The 18,930-nt window shown below is 36.2% G+C and overlaps 1 protein-coding gene across 1 annotated transcript in view; it reads right to left on the reverse strand.

Annotated features, from left to right (window-relative positions):
* Nucleotides 1–14,947, reverse strand: part of LOC118748263 (potassium voltage-gated channel protein eag) — a gene marked incomplete in the record, with an annotated part of 41,085 nt that extends 26,138 nt beyond the window's left edge. Inside the window, 3 exon segments of the mRNA XM_036482638.1 lie at nucleotides 7,051–7,163; nucleotides 14,147–14,267; nucleotides 14,824–14,947. Coding sequence (XP_036338531.1) covers nucleotides 7,051–7,163; nucleotides 14,147–14,267; nucleotides 14,824–14,947 — 358 coding nt within the window.
* Between the last annotated feature and the right edge of the window lie 3,983 nt (nucleotides 14,948–18,930).

Consider the following 18,930-nt stretch of genomic DNA (forward strand, 5'->3'; position numbering starts at 1 on the left):
ATAAAAATTATGTCCAAAAATTTATGTCCAATTTTTAAATACATGACCAATAATGTATGTCCAATTTTTAAGTAAACGAATAAGCATAAATTTATGTCTAAATGCCCAAAAATCGATGTCCAGTTTTCAAATTGTTAAAATTTTGTGGATACTACCAAAATTGCCCAACATTTATGTTTAGTTTTCGAATGTTTAAAAATTACTCAAAATTTAAGTCCAGTTTCCTAAATGTCAGCTTTTATTTAAAAGTACAAAATTCAAAAGTCATAAAAAAGTTTTCGTTAAAACAAAATACCAAAAATATAGGCGAAAAATTTTAAAATTAATTACACACATACATACTTACGTGAAACATAGTAAAAGTATAAATAATAACGAAAAAGCCATGTTAATGCTCGGGCGTGATGACGTCAATTGTTTATATACATATTTGTAAGAGTGTTTGTATGAGCGAGCGCTTGTTGCATTATTCCTGATTACTTTGCAGCAAAAACGGATAAGTTATAAGCGACTAAAGCGACTCGTAGCTGGCGTGCATTGGCTGGCTAAGATATGAAAGGCAATTAACCCTTTACTAATGGCACTTAGCTTGATTGCTCTTAGGCTGCAATTTTTTATTGTTTTGTTTTTCCTTCCACTATTTATTTGCTGCAGTGCTTTTATTTGCATTTCTTCCGTTTACTTATCGGGCAGATAAACAAACACATACAAGCCGCTCAATGCTGTTGCACTAACGATGGCACTGCATGCACTCTACTAATCTACATATACATACACAGACACACACATACTTATTTGTGTGCTAAATACATATTTTTGTGTACGAAACCAGCTCTACTACAAAGTGCCAAGTACCTGGGTGTTTGTTGCAAGCAAACCTCTACTAGAGCACTGCCGTAAACTTGTCTATTTTTACCTTGCCGTTAGTGTCACAACAAGCCATGTTGCAAGTAGCAAGTTGCACAATTTATGCTGTTGCATATTTGCATATTTAACGTAAGCTAAAAATAAAATCAACTACCTTAGCAGCTGGCAGCAGTGAGTGTGTGTGTGTGTGTGTGTATTTGTGGCAAGTTGAAAACATGTGTTAAAAACCCAATAATAAATGTGCAGGTGACATGTGGCCCCAAGCTGATAGGAGTTGTTGTTATTGTAGTTGTTGGGTATGCAGTCGTGCTGCGCGTAGCTCTAAGCAACTCAAGCAACTTTACTTGCATATTTATGAGCAGCTAAGCCTCTTCAAAACGGTTCAACTATCAATGCAGACGCGAGTGTGAGGTGTGTCTACAAGAAATAGTTGCCAGATAACATTTGTGTCAACATTGTGTGGATGTGTGTGTGTGTGTGAGTTTTGCATATGTGATACCATCTTATCGAGTTAACATCACAAACTCAGTGCCTGCTCGCAGTCATATCTAGTTTAGATGTTTGTGCGTTTACTTGGCTCAATGGTAACAAAAGTTCATAGGTTTTTTTTCCCAAAGCTTGTTGTCTACTTCTAGGCGCGCAGGGCGGAAGGCTGTGTGTATTTTCGAAAAATATCTGTACAAGGTCTCGAACTGCAGTTAAGCACAAACTTTTGCTTCATTAAATCTCAAGTTGAAAAATATTCAGTAATTAAACACTTTGTTCCCAACAACAATGCTGTCGCACAACTTCGCAAAGTACTCGTAGAAAAAGGGAAAGCACTTTAATCAAACTTAAAGCAAAAACGCTCTGCGGCACTGTTAAGTCATAGCATCACTCTTGACAGCAGTTTCGTTAATAATTAAATCCTATGCCGCTCCTACTGTACTTTTTGCCCTTGCTTTACTTACGACTACAAGTAGAATTGTGCGCCTGTTGTTGCTCTTGCAAATAGTTATTGCGTTACTGGCTTGGTTTGTAAATTTTACTGCAGCCATAGATGTCGCCAGCAGTTCACAAACTTTTAATGGCTTTTCAAGCTATTAAGTGAGTAACAAAATGGGGTCGAAAAATACGAAAAGGGTTCATTAATACATGAACTAAGATTGAGGTTTAGTATTGATGGGGAACTGGCTGGAGCACCATTCTTGCTCTCACGCCAAGATAACCGTCAAATTTCCCCCTCCCAATACCTGATAATACTTCCGCATCCTCCTCTGACTAATCAAAGTTGTTATGTGTAGCCGTACCTCTTGGATAGTTGGCCCGGGGTATTTACATATGGAGTGAAACTAGAGTAGTGCTATGCTGATGCCTCACCAAGTAGAATGGCCTTGATATGGCAGACTGGACCTGCAGCTCTAACGCTTTCCCTAAGTGAATTTCGGACCGCAGACGGTAATAATGACATTAGCTCCAACAACTCTTCCACGGACAATCTCTATCCGACTATGTCACAAAACAAGTTGAAAAAAACTTTACTTCAACCCTTAGAGGTCATTTCAGCACTGTCGCAAACCTTACTAATCTTGAATCGGGGAGCTCAGCCGACGATGCCCTAACACGTTGCCTCAAATAGCATGTCTGCCTTTTCGTCTAAGTCAGTGGCTCTTGGATTCTATACCTCGGGCCCCACGTCTAAATCATCTCCAAAGGAGATAGTAATTTCGGAAAGGTATTCTCATACAAGGCGATCAGGGGAATCGGGAAACAGATAGCTTGCTATAAACCCGCTACTGTCAGATCTTCCGGGAGCCAAATATTCGATGCCATGGGAAATATTCCCTTTCGGCCTGTATGCAGGGCATACCACGATGAGCCGGCAGATGTTCTGGTTCTAATCAGACAGTGCAATTCTGAGTTTCCAACACACAGCTAAAAGTCGTGATGTCATGAAGTCGGAGGAGCAATAGGCAGGCGAAGCGTGGCGGAAATCGTTCTTGACGAAAAATCAATTGCAAACCTGGCCAACTTGAATTGGATGACTACTTATAGCTTCCTAGCCTCAACGCTGGGAGGAGCTCATGCAGTGAGGATGTAAAGCTTTTGATTATTTCTACCCCAGCACAATACAAAAGTTATTCTATGGTGTGATTCAAGGGTGATACAGATCTTTTTCAGGCATTTGGTACTACAGGCTCTGGCAAAGTTAGTCATGAAGTGATTCTTAGTTGAACAACGTATAAACGTGATCCAAAGGATTTATAAAAACGAGTCACTATTTAGTGTGGTTTTCGGGCCAGCTGAATTAAATGACATGGACTTGGACAATATGTGGTTCCCACGAGCCGGTGCCACTTGCCACACAGTGCAAGAAACAATGGCGAACAGAGTTTCCAGGTTTCCAGGACACATTGTGTCACGAAACAACGAGGTCAAATTCCCACCAAGGAGATTTATTTCTTTGAAGCTATGTGAAAAGTACGGTCTATGCCAATAAGCTTGAGACGATTACGACTTTTAGATAAAGTTCCATAACGTTATATACGCATATGGATTATATGTGTAATTTCTTTCATAAGCTGAATGAGAATTGCTAAACAGGCTGTTTAAAAGTTTGATCACAAAAAAACTACTACTCCCACATACATTATAGCTTGCGGCTTGGAGTTCTGAACGCAAACTCACTTTCAGGCAACATATTTTTATCGTCGGAAAATCTTGCATAGTGATATCTTAAAACGCATTTCAGAAGCCTCTTTTCACTTATCCGCTACTGTTACGACATAATGGGACCGCTTTTTCTTTTTTCGGACTCTATTTAACACTGCGGAATGAGTACAATAATTATTTCTCGGAGTGAAATTTTCTGCCTACACAAAGGGGTAAGGTTCAGTATGTACGCAAATACATAAACTTGAAATTGAAATAAAGTTAACGCAATTCTTTTGAAATTTCACCCAACAATCCCAATGCTAAATAAATTATTTACTTAAAAAATTGCATCTGTACTCCATTGTCTTGTAAATAAATGTATGTATTCGACTATAATTCCCCACATTTTTTGTTAACAATTCTGCTCTTTTATGCCCGCAAATAAATGTGCAATGAAAAGTCAAAACAACTTTGTATTTGCCAACAATGCAAACAAATTCTGTATTTATTGGCAAATTGAATTTCTTTCCAGTTCATTGATTTGTTTCTATGGAATTAAGCACACAGCATGAAACTATTTACTTATTCACAATGCTTTATTGCATATTATTCTGTTATATGCCTAAAAATATGCACATAAATATATCCGAAGCTGCTGCGGCACACAGTTTTGCATCGCATTTTCGGTAATTGATACACAAATTATTATTTTAAGCAATTATGAAAAAGTAAACAAATGATGCATGCAGCCATACCAGAAAACCAGCTAAATGTTGTTTTGTAGCCATCCCAAATGTATGCAATTATAAAATATGCAAACAAAATTTAAACAAAAAGCCATTGTTAATTAGAGAATTCGGGTTTATTCAATAATTTTCTGCCTGTTGCTATTGATATTGGCCGATTGAATGCTAATTTAGACATACATACACATGTATGCTCAACATTTTGTGGTGAATAACTCATAAATAATTTTTTGCGTTGATCCTAAATGTATGCAGCGGTTATTTAATTCTCGCCACAACATGAAAAGTTATGCAGTTGTGAAAAAAATATTATTATTAAATACAGCGGTTTTAATGGCAAGGCAGTGAAATATCTAAATTAACCCGTTGTGATATTTTTTCACGCCTAAAAGTATGCCACAAAAAAAATTTTAAATTTATTGCTGAACAAAGCAGCGCTGCAGGCTTAGAATAATGAAGTGTAACGAGTTAGGAAGTACAATGCAAAATCAATGTAATTACTGCAATTTAAAGCGCCTGCTTTCCACTTTAAATTGCCTCCGCCTTTTTGCTTCCCATGTGCCTTAAATTTCATCAGCGGAAGCAACAGTAAAATGCATTTCCAGTGCTCATAGCTTATCGCTCATCGCTTATCAGCCAACGGAAATGACTAAATCGAATTCAATGGCAATGCGAACAGGAAGCATATTGCGGTGTCAAGTGAAAAGGCGTGGAAGTAAAACGTATGTAGATGCGCTCGCGGGCGTTTACCAATATGCGATTGCAATAACTAGATAAGGCACTGAAAGGTTGAACGCTCGCTTTTGTGAAGCGGATACTTAAGTGCATTTGAATACGGCTTAAGTACTACTCACCACAATTTTCTATGATATTGAGCACTAGCGTTAAGTATTTTATTAAATAGGCGAATTGTGCGCATAAAAGTATGCAATATGAGCCAATTATTTCATTCGGCTTTTTAGCAAAATGTATCTATGCAATTCACAAACGCCTTTTGAATTAATTTATTGAAGTCGCAGCAGTCTTCGCCTTCTGTCTTCTCTCTCTCTCTCTCTCTCTCTCTCTCCCTCTCTCTCTCTCTCTTTGGATTTGTTATGGTGTCAGAAACGTTTCCTATTCATGGTTTCTTTGCAGCCCTCAAAACCAGAATTTTGGATTTACAATGACGCTGGTGCTTGTTGGCTATTAGCGCTTCTTCCCCGATTATCAATTTCACATGCATGCATAAATCCGGTTCTCTCGGAATGGGTTTTCTACTCTCATTTCCATGTGCAACAGCTGTCGAACGACCAATGCCCTTTCACATCTGCTTAGCGCGATTCCATACTTATCCTACAACAACTACATTGTGCTACGCATCTCGTTGACCTCATTCACATTGGAGACGCCTCCTAATGGGCCACTTTAACCCACTTAATGGCGTATACGACACGGCGAACGACCGCTGAATCGCAAGGCTCACACATTTGCAGCGAGTTACTGTTAGCTAGCGGTGCAAGTGGCAGTAGTAACAACAAGCGGACGTAAAAGCGCACAAATATACTATACTTACAAATATGTCATATGATACAGGGTTAACCATATACATACATACATAGTAGACCACACACGCAACAACGGTAATGAATGTAATTGGGATTGTTATGCGGCCTAACGCCACAGCAGTCAAAGGTAGCTCACCAAGCAGAATATTATAAATTGTTTGCTGCTGTTAGTGAAATATGCACCTTTGTGCCACTAACATGTGTATACATATATGTATATATAAGCCGCGCGCATTTTTGCGACCTTTTGTTTCGAATTTCCACAAAAAAAAAAAAAAAAAATGTTAGTAAGTGTTCCAAATGCGGTTATGTCCGCTACCTCTGGCGCTGGAGGCACACTAATACTTGCATGTAATTTAGGTTGTTTATTAGCGCAATGCTCGCGGCTACATGAATTATGCATTAAATTAGTTTAAAGTGTGGCTGTTGATATAATTATTTTCGTGTTTAATGGCTTTTGTGTGCTGTCGTTTATTTTAATGCGAAAATTGTCACTTCTAGCGGTTAAGGATATTTAGCGACACTCTGCTGTTTATGTATATTACTAGCTTAACACAAATATACATATATATACGGTTAAATAATACTTTAAAAATTATTGTAACGAATTTTCGTGAAAAAAAAATTTTTCTTTCAACAGCAAAAATATTATCCCAGGAGTAATCGTTGGAAAATAAGAACTAGAGATTATTTTTTGGCAATTTATGGACTGGGCACATATTTTTAGTCATTAAAAAAGTGGACATATGTTTTATGTCGTGACAAAAATTTTATATCAAGACATAAATTTTATGTCGTGACAAAAATTTTAAATTAACACATAAATTGTATATCAAGACATAAATTTTATGTCCGGACATAAATGACCATAATTTAGTGTCTTGCCTCTAAATGACTAAATGTGTTCATTCAGTTTTTAAAAAATGTATGTCCAGATTTTGATGAATCCAAAATGTAAACCCCGCTTTCACTTTCCATTATTGCATACTCACAAAATATTCAAGATCAAATTTTTATCGTGCCTACAATTGAGATAAAAAATTTCACAAGCGTCTTTTCCTACAACCAAGTACATACTACTTCGTTTCTTTGATACTTTCGTTTACTTATGTCAGAATAAGATTTATTGGATAGTATTTTTAAAAAATATTACTTTCCCACAAATTTAATAGCTAGCACCTACTCTTACTTTTTTTTATTTTTTTGTATGCGAATTTTTTTTACATAAATTTCGTTGCCTCTTCAGTTTTACTACTCACTATTCTTTTTATATAGTAAAATTTCGAATTGATCTTGTTGCTGATTCTCCAACGTGTATTCCAGTCGCGCGACCGTTTCCTTGTCTGTCAGCTCGCCATACATGAAGCCGCATCTGAAAGGACAAAAAAAAGTTGTAAGAGAGAGGGACTATACCTTTTTTAATATTAATTATTTTTTCTTTCTAATGAGTTCCAGGCTTGCTGATTTTTACCATCTTTGAAAAATTAAAATCATAATTTATCCCAAAAAATTTCTAATCATATAAATGTTTCCCACTTTTAGTTAAAGAACCGAGGTTTAAAAATAAGATTGAGAGTGGGATTAAGACAGTTGAAAAGTCAAATTCAACCAATGGCAATCTCATAAACTACCACCTTCCTGTGCTAGTAAGGCATGTGGATAGGAGCCCTGTGACATCGACACAGAAGCAAAAAGGGAAACGAGCACACGCCATATAAATAAATTCGATAAACAAAAGCGAAAATCGGCGAAGGCATACCGACTATTTCGAAGAGGGTGAAAGGGACAGAGCAGTGCTTACAGAAAATCAAATACAAAAGTCAATAAAATAAACAGAAATGGGCAGAAATGACAAAAATCCTTTTTTGCGAACGAGGGTTGCAGAATAAAAAGGATTTGAAAGGCGCTGTGGCGGCGATGGCACAAAGAAAACTTGGAAAGTAAATAGTAAAAGTGTGCTTACTAGGGCAGTGGCACGAAGCTTGTTGTGCCACAAAACAGATATACGACACAAGGATACGAGGAGGAAGGTGAACCTGATTGGTAACGGGGTATTTGCTTGCGTACGGTTTCGATAGCTTTAATGTAGAAGGCAGGATTGGTTGGCTGGTTGGCTGGCTGGCTGTTAGTTCGACACGCAACTGATTGTGAGTTTTAGTTTAGGTGACTGATGAAATTTTCCATATAAGTATGCAGTGAGAGTGTGGGAAATTCAGGTAAATTTGAAGAGCGTAAATGGCTTGGTGGTAAAATGTTTAATTCGCGCTCAACTTTTGCTACTTTCTTTAAATTTTTTTTTTTCACACTCACAGCCTTGGGGATTTCGAAAACATACGTAAGTGTATGTGTGTGTGTAAAAGCCATCAGAATCAACCGCTACACATTGAAAATATATATAGAAAACCAATGTTAGCCAAACAGCGGCAAAGAAAGCAAACAAAATTTGACACAGCAACAACAAAAACAACAGCAGAAGCACACCGCAATTCTCAACCACCGAACGCAGCCGCAACCGCAGTGTGAGAGCGAGTGACAATAGCAACACCCGCAGAGCCAATAACAGCAAAAACAATAATAACAACAATAACAAAAACAATTGAATAATAACATCAACAGCAGCCACTAAGCCGCTTTGCTGTGGAGCAACAAAAATAAAAGGAATAATAAAAACAAACAACAATTGAGTTGCGACTTACAATGTGTGTGCTGGCAAGCAGACAATGCAACGTATACACACACACACACACACACACACACACACACAAGTTTCACACACTCAACTAAACTTGCAACAGCGTTGTCTATTTTTAGGCGCTCGCAATCGAATGCTGCTTTGATTTTATTTTAGTTGATAGTTTTGTCTAGTTTTGCGTTTACCCTCGGTTGTCCTCTCTGAAGAGAAAAGGAAAGCCCATGACTTATAAAAGATAACATTGTTTACGTGGTTTGTCATGATTGGAAAAGTGTTAGAGTGGAAGAGCTTGGCAGGCAAAGCGGAAAATGATTTAAATTGGGTTAATTGTGATTTCAAACTTTTTGATTTTAAAATCTTTGCGATTTTATTTAAATAACTTTTTGTTGTTACTGGCTATAGGCTTTGGTCATTGAAAAACATTGCAAAAGTTTTTGTTAAATAAAAACATTAAAAATATATTTTTGATAATTTAAAAATTAAACATGCATTTCTGGCAATTTCAAAATAAGAAAAACTTAAAAACAGGACGTGAATTATTATGGTAAAAGGTCATGTATTTTTGGTAAAGGACAAATAATAAATTTTTGGTGTTTTAAAAGCTCGTCATAAAATTTTGGTTACTTAAAAATATGACATAATTTTAGGTAATTTGAAACCAAAACATACATTTTTGGTTTAAAAAACGGTTTAAAAACTCGATAAAAGTTGTTTGTCCATTGCGGCCACAATAATCTCGCAACGGAAGCTAGCACCAGGTTACCCTCTAGAGCGGGTAATGCAAAAGCTAGCTCGACTTACTGAAGTGGTAAGTGCCAGAAGGCCTTTAGCGCAAGCACCGAGTACTTTGTACCGCCAGTATTGAGCTCACCATACAGCGAACAGCGTCTTGTGTGCCTGATGATGTGCTATGGCCAATGGCTTCGACGCCGCTATAAAGCCACCTGCCAAGTAGGACGTACCAATCTTCGTCGTCAGGTTCACTAACAGCTTAGGAATGATGGGGTCATGAAGGTGGAAGAGGCTATCCGGTAGACGCAGTCTATTATTTCGAGAGATAGCAAAAGATCGAGATATTATAAGAACAAATGAAAGCGAGCCCAAAATTTAAAAAAAAAATTAATTAATTAAGTGCTCGAAAAATTATTTTATTGTAGCATAAGGAGCAACGCCAAAAAAATATATAAAATAAGAGCAACATAAATAACAGTAAATAGCCACGCGCGGAATAAATCAACTGTGTAGTAGGCCAAAAGGCAGAGTAAAGTGGCCAGATCGTAGCAAATAGCATCGCGGACACAACGCAAGCAAGGAGGCAGCGCGCACCCAAGGATATTTAAAAATAACTTTGGTGAACCGCTGCAAAAAGAACGAAAACAAATTTGCAAACCCAAACCAACACACAAATCTCAGAGAGGGGCAAGTAAAGTTCATGCGGCGGTTAGCTGTAGCTGGCAAGCGGCGGAAGTGGCTGGCTGGAGAGCTAAAAAGTAGGCAGCCAAGAAAAACGCAAAAACAACCCACAAAATAGCGAAACGAAAGCCGCGGAAATCAACGCAGCAGTGAGTAGCAGGTATTGGCCTTTAAAAGCCAATTTACAGCTCAGGTAGCCGCCGCTGCCGCCGCCACAAGGCGAGGAAAAGCAGGAAATTTACGGCTTGAAATCAGCGAGCAAAAGTGTACGGACGCAACCGAAAGGGTGTCATGTGGTTACGCAGATACATATTTGTGCCGGCATAAATGTGTATGTATGGGTATGAGTGTGCGCGTACACTTGCTAAAGATGCGTTAAAAGGGTCCAACTGCTTGTTGACTATTTTTAGAAATTAACTGCTTGCGGCGATTGTAAACATTTGCCGCATGTTAACGGTAAATCAGGCGCTGTCACGCCGCTAATTACTCGGTGCGGTCGATGTGAGTTAAGCTGACCTGAGCTGAGCTGAACTGAGGTCCAAGGTAGCCCAGTTGGGTCAGGCAAGCAGGCACAGTTCAGCACGTTCATATCGCTGGGAATGAGCAACGCGAGCAGCAAGCGTTTGAGGAACAGTGAGATTGGACGATGATGTGGGGGCTGAGTCAAAGTGCATTGCCAATGTATAGCTCGCAGGTAAACAGGCAGTCGACGGAGCAGTTGTACACGTGCACTCCACACGCACTTCCATGCTCTTGCGTTGCACTAAGTGTAGGTGAATAAAGCAGCTGCTTTATTTGGCTGAAGTCTACAGCTTATTTTTAGACCTTGTGCTACTTAATTTTAGACTGACGAAGATGAGTTGACTATTTTTGTTTGCTCGCTGAAATGCAAGTTTTCTCTACACTCGTACGCTAAACGATTTTCAAGGAAATGTATGGCCTAGCAATGTTTAGCTGCACAAAAGGCTCACGATATACCGCCAGCAGCTGCTTGCGTTTATACCTTCTTCTATTTAGAATTCTTTTTGTTTTCACTCGCTTTTATTAATACTGCTTTCCTTTACTCAGTTCTCATTTAGGCGCTTAAAACGGCATTTGGCCAGAAAATATAGTCACGGAGCAGAAGTTACCAAACATTTTTCGTCGCTAAGGGTGGGAAAGATAGAAGGTAGAGTGCTTGAAATACGCAGAAAAAAATTAAGGGAAAAGGTCAGACCACAAGAATGTTTTTAGCGTGTTTTCAGCTGTTGCTCAAGTTCATAAATTGACAAATTAAAATAATTAGAAAACAAGTAATTAAAAAAAATATTAAAGACAAGCTTTCATTAGTGGTTAGTAAGCAAAATAAAACTCGAACAACTTAGCTGCTTTATTTTCTATGGAGTTATTTCTTTCCAAGTAAGTTGTATTTATACATTCTGAATATGAAACAAATCGGACCATAAATATGGAGTTTCCCAAATATCTAGACTCTAGCGCCATCTTTCGGGCAACATTTTTGGCCTTATTCCTTTTCATTTTTCTTTTATTTATTTTCTGTTTTTTAAATTTAATTTGTTGTGTTTTGTTAATAACATTTTTTTAATTTGTTTAATTTGGTTTTTTTATCTTATTAATATTTAAAAAAAAAATTTTTTTTTTTAAATTAATGTGAAAAGGTCAACAGCATAACGATAAGGGCCGGTTGTGCAATGTCTGATTAGCACTAAGCGGAGGTAGAAGCTCTGGTTAAATACAAGGACTGCTTTACCGATCACATGTTATATGCATGACGTCGAAAATGTCGATAATCATGTTTAACTGGGACGTAGTCATAACCAGACATTGGGCAACCGGCCCTAAGATCTCCCCGTTAGCAGATCTTTTCATTAGTCTTTCGAAAGACAAAGTAAATAGCTTTCAAGATAGTTGCTAAAATTGCCCTGTAAGTTGCACATTTTCGACGCTTTTGTCAAACAACTGACTTCACTTTAGAACTCTTCTGCAGAAATGATGTTCTTGTTAATCAAAATGAGTGCGAGAAAGGGTTAGTCACGATATTTGTGGAACCAATTTTACTCTCTGTATCGGTTCACATTAGCTCTAATGTGCCGAACATTATTTTAATTTTAGCACCCGTGATTTTTTTTTCTTTAGAATTCAGTAATTAAGTCGCCATTTACTTTTTACTTACCTCAACTGGTGGTTTCACAAAAAGCTTTTATGCATTTTATGCCTTTCGGAAAACAATTCTCATCAAGTGAACTGGGCAGTCAAATACCAGTGTTTATTTAGCACAGTGAATTCGGCAGTGTTTGTTGGCACACTTGCAGCTAGGGAGGAGTCCACTGCGTAGCTCAGCTGTTGTAGCTAATGAACGGGATTTGTATTGTAAATAGTCGGGGACAAGCTGGATTGAAAATGGCGAACGAGGGAAGGGCGCAAGCGAAGGTCGTATAAATAAAATAAATAAGATAAGCAGCCAAAGCACTGCAGCAATTTGTTTGTTGGAACGCAAGCTAATGGTGGTAATTTTTCACTGCTCAATTGTTGTTGAGACCACCGATGAGGAGTCTATGGGGAAGATTCGACTTTAATGCTGTTGCGTCTTGCGCACTTGGTTGGAAATTATTATTCAAATTGCTGCTTTACGTGATTGGAAGGGGGCGGGGTCGATGTTTAAACTTTTTATCGGTGAATGTAGATAAAAATTGTTCTGTTGCTTTTGTTTGAAATTTAAGAAACATACTATGTACGTATGTAGTAAGGACATTGAGTTAGCATCTTTTCGAAGATAAATTCGGATCTTCAAAAAATTTTACTGTTAAAATTTTGTGCATGAAAACTGATTAAAAGGCATAGCCAAATAAGAAAGTAACGACTTTTTTGGTTTTTTTCGAGACTTTCTTCTGTGATTTTTTCGAATTATGAATTTTTTTCTGGTACTTTTTTGGGTATCGTGTATTTTTTTGTTTGGCAAGAAAAACTGATATTTTTGGATTTGATAAAAAATTAATAGATTCGTAAATTCTTTGCGGGGTTTCGCAATTTTTTCGGTTCTTTTTGAGATTTGCGGAATATTCTCAGGTTTTCTCAGATATTTGCTTTGCGGATTTTCCAGCTTTTCTTCTTTTTTCTTTTTTTTTCTGATGTTTTTTTTCGTACTCCTTGTTCTAATATAATATTCACAATTATTTTAATGAAAAATTTTCTGTATTATTTGTTTATGAAAATATAGTTAATTCTATAATATTAACCATACAAAGTTTCACACTTTATATAAAGTTCACAAAAATGCTAAAAAATTTCATCAAAATGTTCAACTTTTTAGTCAGAATTTCTAAAAAAATTTCGAGTATGCAGTTTTTAGCCCATGCAATTTTAGTCTAATAAAGTGCAAGTTTCAACCGGGTACAAAATCACGTTGTTTTTTTTATTTTTTTTTTTGTGGACGGCTACAAAACTGCGTACTCGAAAGTTCCGATTTGCTTAAGAACGTATATTACATAAGTACATGAAAAGGAATAACTTCACTAAAAATTCTGCCGATAGGTGGCGCACAAGTTGATGTAAGTATTTAGCAAACCACTATTTATGGTCCGATTGTATGGGACGATACAGAGGTTTGTACTCAGGCAGAATTCAAGAAGTATATTTTTCATTACCATCCTAGATATTCTATTAACAAAATCTGACTATTCCGGATCGTTAAGATCATTTACTCATTGCAACATTCCACGTTTAGTGAGTAAACCAATATTGAGCCTAAAAGTATGCACCACACTAAAGCTGCAGAAACATGTTAGTACTTCTCAAACGAAATTGCAATGTTTATTTAAAGGCAAAAACCGCAACCTAGAATGGGATCATTAAAGATCAGACGACTGAAGACGAAATCCATTCCGGGTAAGACATAAACTAATTAGGTCAGTGGATTTTATTTCCGCTAGGATGATCTGTGTAGAATTTTCTGCTATTTGGGATCAAACTAACAGACGTCCCTTCTTATGCTTTAAAATCGCGTTTAAGGCAACCCTTTTTTTCACTTTCGTTTTTTTCTTCAGATCATAGATGGAGGGCCCTATTTTCGTGCCTTTAAATAACATTTAGAGCGCTTAATAAAAACAAAATACCAGTTTTTAGTGGTTCAAGTCCCTCCTAATTGCCATGAAAAGCTTATACAAAGAAGAATCTACCCACAAGAAGGCAACATATGAAATTTTTGGCCCCAATGCATTTCAAACAAAGATATTCTCTACACTTGTACTCACCTGCACGACTTCTGCATGACTTCCGCGCGATTGTAGCCACTAATTTTGCAAAAGGACTCATTGCAATAGACAATCGGAAAATCCACAATCTGTGCGTTGGCAAGTAGAAATGAGCTGTCCGCTGAAAGGAATAAACAGAAAATAAAAAATTTAAAAACTGTGATAAAAAAGCGTAGGCAGAAAGATTTTTTTCCCCTAATTCGAAGGAATATTTATTTCAACTACATTGAAGTCAGCACTGCAAAAGCTCATACAAAATATGGAGCGTGAAAATATAAAATGTAAATTTTTTTTTTTAATTAATGGGAAATGTATTCGATTCAAACTAAAACAATAATGCACATACATATATTTTTCCACGCATTTCCAATAATAAACCTATTTTTGGTTCCTCACGCCTTCGAAAGAGTATTGTGCGCCATGGCGTATGAGTAATAATCTCTTAACTGCCCTTTCAACAATACTGAGGCTATTTAGAATTCGCAGGACTCTGTGATTAACTTAGCTCAATTCAATGATCGCGTTTTTCCTTCCTTACTTTACTTCTCCTCCTACTTCTGCTCCTCTTCCGCCTTTACCCTTCCTAAGCTAAGTCTATGCCTACATCTAAGCCACAGCGCGCTATAAATCTTAAAGCTTCCTAATCACTTTTTGCCGTCTTCTAATCCACCACTCACTTGCGCTTAGTCTTAGGTTACTAATACCGCTGGCTATACCGGAGATAAATGCATTTATCCTTCCGCTGAACAAATACACCCACAAGCGCAGTTCCAATTGCAAAGCAGCTGCGATTTGCAACATTTTCGCGCAAAGGCGATTGCTTATCGTCAGCCTTACCCTTTTTTTTTGTTTTTTACTCGAGCAAAGTGTTGACTTTTATTTACAAGCCGTAATACTACTATCATTTGGAGCATGAGTGGATATGTAGTCTATGTGTGCCTATAGTAGTTAATGCCGTTCAGAGTCATTTCAACTGTCGATTTATTTGAATGTGTTTGCATGTGGATAAGCGATAAGACCCAAAACGATTTATGTGTAATGCAATAAAAATGAACATAAACAAGACGAGAAACGCAGAGAGCGCAGCAAGTAACCCCTTTGCGAAGACTCTAAAGCCAAGAGGAGTAGTGTACTTGTACATTACCGTAAGCTTACTAAGGGGACGTTGAGTGTTTTGCTTGCCGCAGCAGTTTCACTTTCAGCAACATTCAAACGACAGCGCGGTTAGAGTACTTTTATGGCCCGCACTCATACATACAAGCACATGCAGTCAGCGTCAAAAATATGCGTATCCTGATGTTTTGACAATTTTATTTATTTAAATTTTCTATACAAAAATTTTCTTATATTTTATTAATATTGTTGATTTAACAGCAAAAACCACGAGAATATTTTTTTTAATTTCATACGGATCTCGGGAAAATTCAAGAAATACCAATACATTTTTGACGAAATTTTTTTATTTTTTGAGTATGCAATTTTGTAGCCCATTAAATTTTAGTTTGATAAAGTGCAAGTTTCAAGTCGCGTTTTCGTACCTTCTTTCATATAGAAAACGATTTTGTTAATGCGTTATATGGAAGCAAATGTGCAAAACACCCTCGGCAATTGGCCTACAAAACTGCGCACTCAAAATTTTTCTAAGAAATCGAATTGAAATTTTAGTCATATTTGGCTTTGCATTTTACCGAGTTCTGTATGATATTAAAAAAAATGGATTCTTGTGGTTTTTGCTGTTCAAGGAACTATATTTAAAAAAAAAAAAAAACAAATAAGAAAAATTTGATATAGATAATACAGGGTATGCATATTTTTGACGCTGACTGTATATGTTGTGTATGAATGTTTATAGCATTTACGCGCATTATTTTTTACAGTTATAGGAACTTCATTTTATATGCGATGGTTGGTGCATGACCTTGAAACTTTAAAATCCCACACCCCCACTGTGCTTCGGCATCGGTTATTGCCATTAGCAGTGCAGCCTAATGTACCAGCGCTTGAGTGTTTGAAAAAGAGAGATAGCAAAACACGAGAAAAAGACAAAAAAATATAAAAAAAAAATACTTACACTTTCAGCTAAGCACACATACGTACATTATTATGTATACTGTCGGCAGTTAATTCAGAGACACAAACACAATTGGCAAGGCAAAAAGAAACAGTTGCGGTTTTTTTTTAGTTTTTTTTTTAACGTTTTTATGCAAATTTTTTAAGTTTATACCGTTTTGTCATTTGAGGGGATTTAAAGAAAAAAAAATCTTTAAGAGACTATTTTTATTCTTAAAAAACTCCATTTATGGAGGTATTTTCAAATCGGCCCAACTCCCGTAAATCTTAATATTTTTCCGAAATATTTTGGTGGACGTCTTAAAATATAATAGATTTTATAATTCTAATGAAGACACAGTACTGATTTTTTTTTGTATGCAGTCTAATGTACACAAGTATTAGGGTAATTTACTCGGTTTTTGCAAACCGGTTTCCACCGTTTTTTTTTTTTTTGATATCTATAAAGGGTTGTTTGAAATCTTTGTCGAACATCGAATTAACCAAATTTTTTTATCGAAAAAAATCCGGTTTTTTTCATTTCATAGTAATCTTGAGCTCTCAATAAAAGTTTCGATTTTTTTGACGTTTTCAAGAATTTTTCCAATTTAAGGGAAACCTCTAAATAGTTTTAATATTATATCCTACGTTATTTTGGGATAAACAGTATCTCATATTTGATTCCAATAAATGAACATTTGGCGCTTCGACGGGTTTGGCCCAGCTTCACCTCTAACTCGTGTTCTGTGTGTTGATGTGGTGAGACAAATAGAGAGATCTACACTTTTACTCCACCTCCGAAAAGATCTTTTATAGCAGAAACGCACTCGTAGGGTTGCCATTGTCTGCCGAAATAAAAAAGTCCATTACAACAATAAAAACGATTTCAACGACCTCTTTTCGCAGCGTTTATGGCTTTAAAGTTTATTGCTTTAGTGCGCCGTTTTAGCTATCATAAACATTACTTTAGCTGTATTAACGAGATGCCAGCAGTCAACGTAATTTATTCGCCATTAAAAGCCAGAACATAAAAAGTGGAGTAAAATATGTAGCACAACAAATTTAAGTAACGTAAGAAGGTTATTACTTGCTGTTTTTTTATGAAATTTAAGACAATTCTTCGCAAGTAATAAAGCCATTTATTTGTGGAAAAAATATTTTCGCTTGAATTTTAAAGATGTAATTCTCTTTAACTGACAAAGCGTTGCTAAAATGTTTTGAGATTTTTTACTTTTCGATGCCTTTTTTGTGAATTGTTATTCAAAAGGCTTGTTCCATGTATTGAACTTAAGTATTTAGTATTAAAACTTAAGATTTCTGTAAAACCAATATCAAATTTTTTCGCCTTTTTGACCGCTTTTGTCTATATTTTTGTATAAACTGAAAATAAAATTTCTATGCTAGCGATATACTCCCTAATTACTCGATCGTTTTATATGATTTAGGACCGTATTCTTGAGTGGCTGCAAAAAATTGCCGGCCGGTCTGCTTTATCGACTTTTTATCGATTGCCTATTATAAGCATGTGAGCGACAATTTTTTTTTTTAAACACCGGTTATCTTTAACAGGCACTCTACAAGACGGCCCTTGGATTTGAAAAAAACCGGATTTGAGCTACAGTAGGTCATAGGGGTATTTTCTTTTAAATTTTTTTATACATTTGAAATAAATGCAACAATTTTATTGAGCGTGAGGCCGTTTCTAATAAAAAAATGTTGTCATCGCCACATCTCCTACTCAGCTTTTTTCATCGAATTCACTAGATTTTTATATAAAATTAAATTCAAAACCCTTTTTCGTGGCATCCTTACAAATATACTTGCAAAGGATGCATATAGGTGCGTGCCTGCTGCTATGAGTGCTTGTGTGTTTTTCCACTACAACTTTAATTATACTTTTTATGAGCCACTAAGCACTTTGAGCGCGACACTTTAGGCTTTGTTAACTGATACTCGTATGAGCAAACAAATACATAACCTACACTCCCACCAGTCACACACATACTTATTCTCGCTTACATAGTAAGTACCCTGCAGGAAATGTAACTAACTATAAGCTAAATTTAAGTTGATTAGGAAGGAGCCAAAAGTCACTTATTTATTTATAAAATTAATTATAATAAAGTGAAAAAATATTACAACTAATTAAAAATTATTGAGTACTGGCTACTGAGGCCTTCGACTCTAGAGTTACTTAATTTAAAAAAGTTAAGTTTAGTTCATATGCTTAAATATATGGGCTTGTAACTAACGACTTTTGGACATAAAATATCAATAGGAAAAACAAAATATTTTTATTTTTGTTTTTATTTACTTTATTTATTTTATTATTTTATTAGATTTCATATTTGTTTCCAGATTCTGCTGTAGTTGGTCACGTCAGACATAACTTCAAAATGATAATATAAAATATCGATCTTCCTTTTATTTGTCCTCAATTCGAAAAAGCATTTGCGAAGTGCTGGATATTTAAATAGAAACGCGTTTAAAGAAAACGATCTCCTTCATTACTCCTGCATTACTTGTCAACTAGTTTCAATATATTTTATAGAAATCCCTTACTACAAGAGGGTTATTTTTTATCAATGGATAATTTTTTTCTGCAGGGTATGTTTGTATTTAGCTATTGTTCGTGTGCTTTTGAGCGCAAGTGACACAACTAAATTACAAAAGCAAACACTTGCAAAAATCAGCAGAGTGCAAAGTGCTTTGATAAACGCCAGCTCGAGTGTGAT

Source organism: Rhagoletis pomonella, unplaced genomic scaffold, assembly GCF_013731165.1.
Source record: "Rhagoletis pomonella isolate Grant_MI unplaced genomic scaffold, Rhpom_1.0 Rhpom_scaffold_00013, whole genome shotgun sequence".
NCBI classification, from domain to species: domain Eukaryota; kingdom Metazoa; phylum Arthropoda; class Insecta; order Diptera; family Tephritidae; genus Rhagoletis; species Rhagoletis pomonella.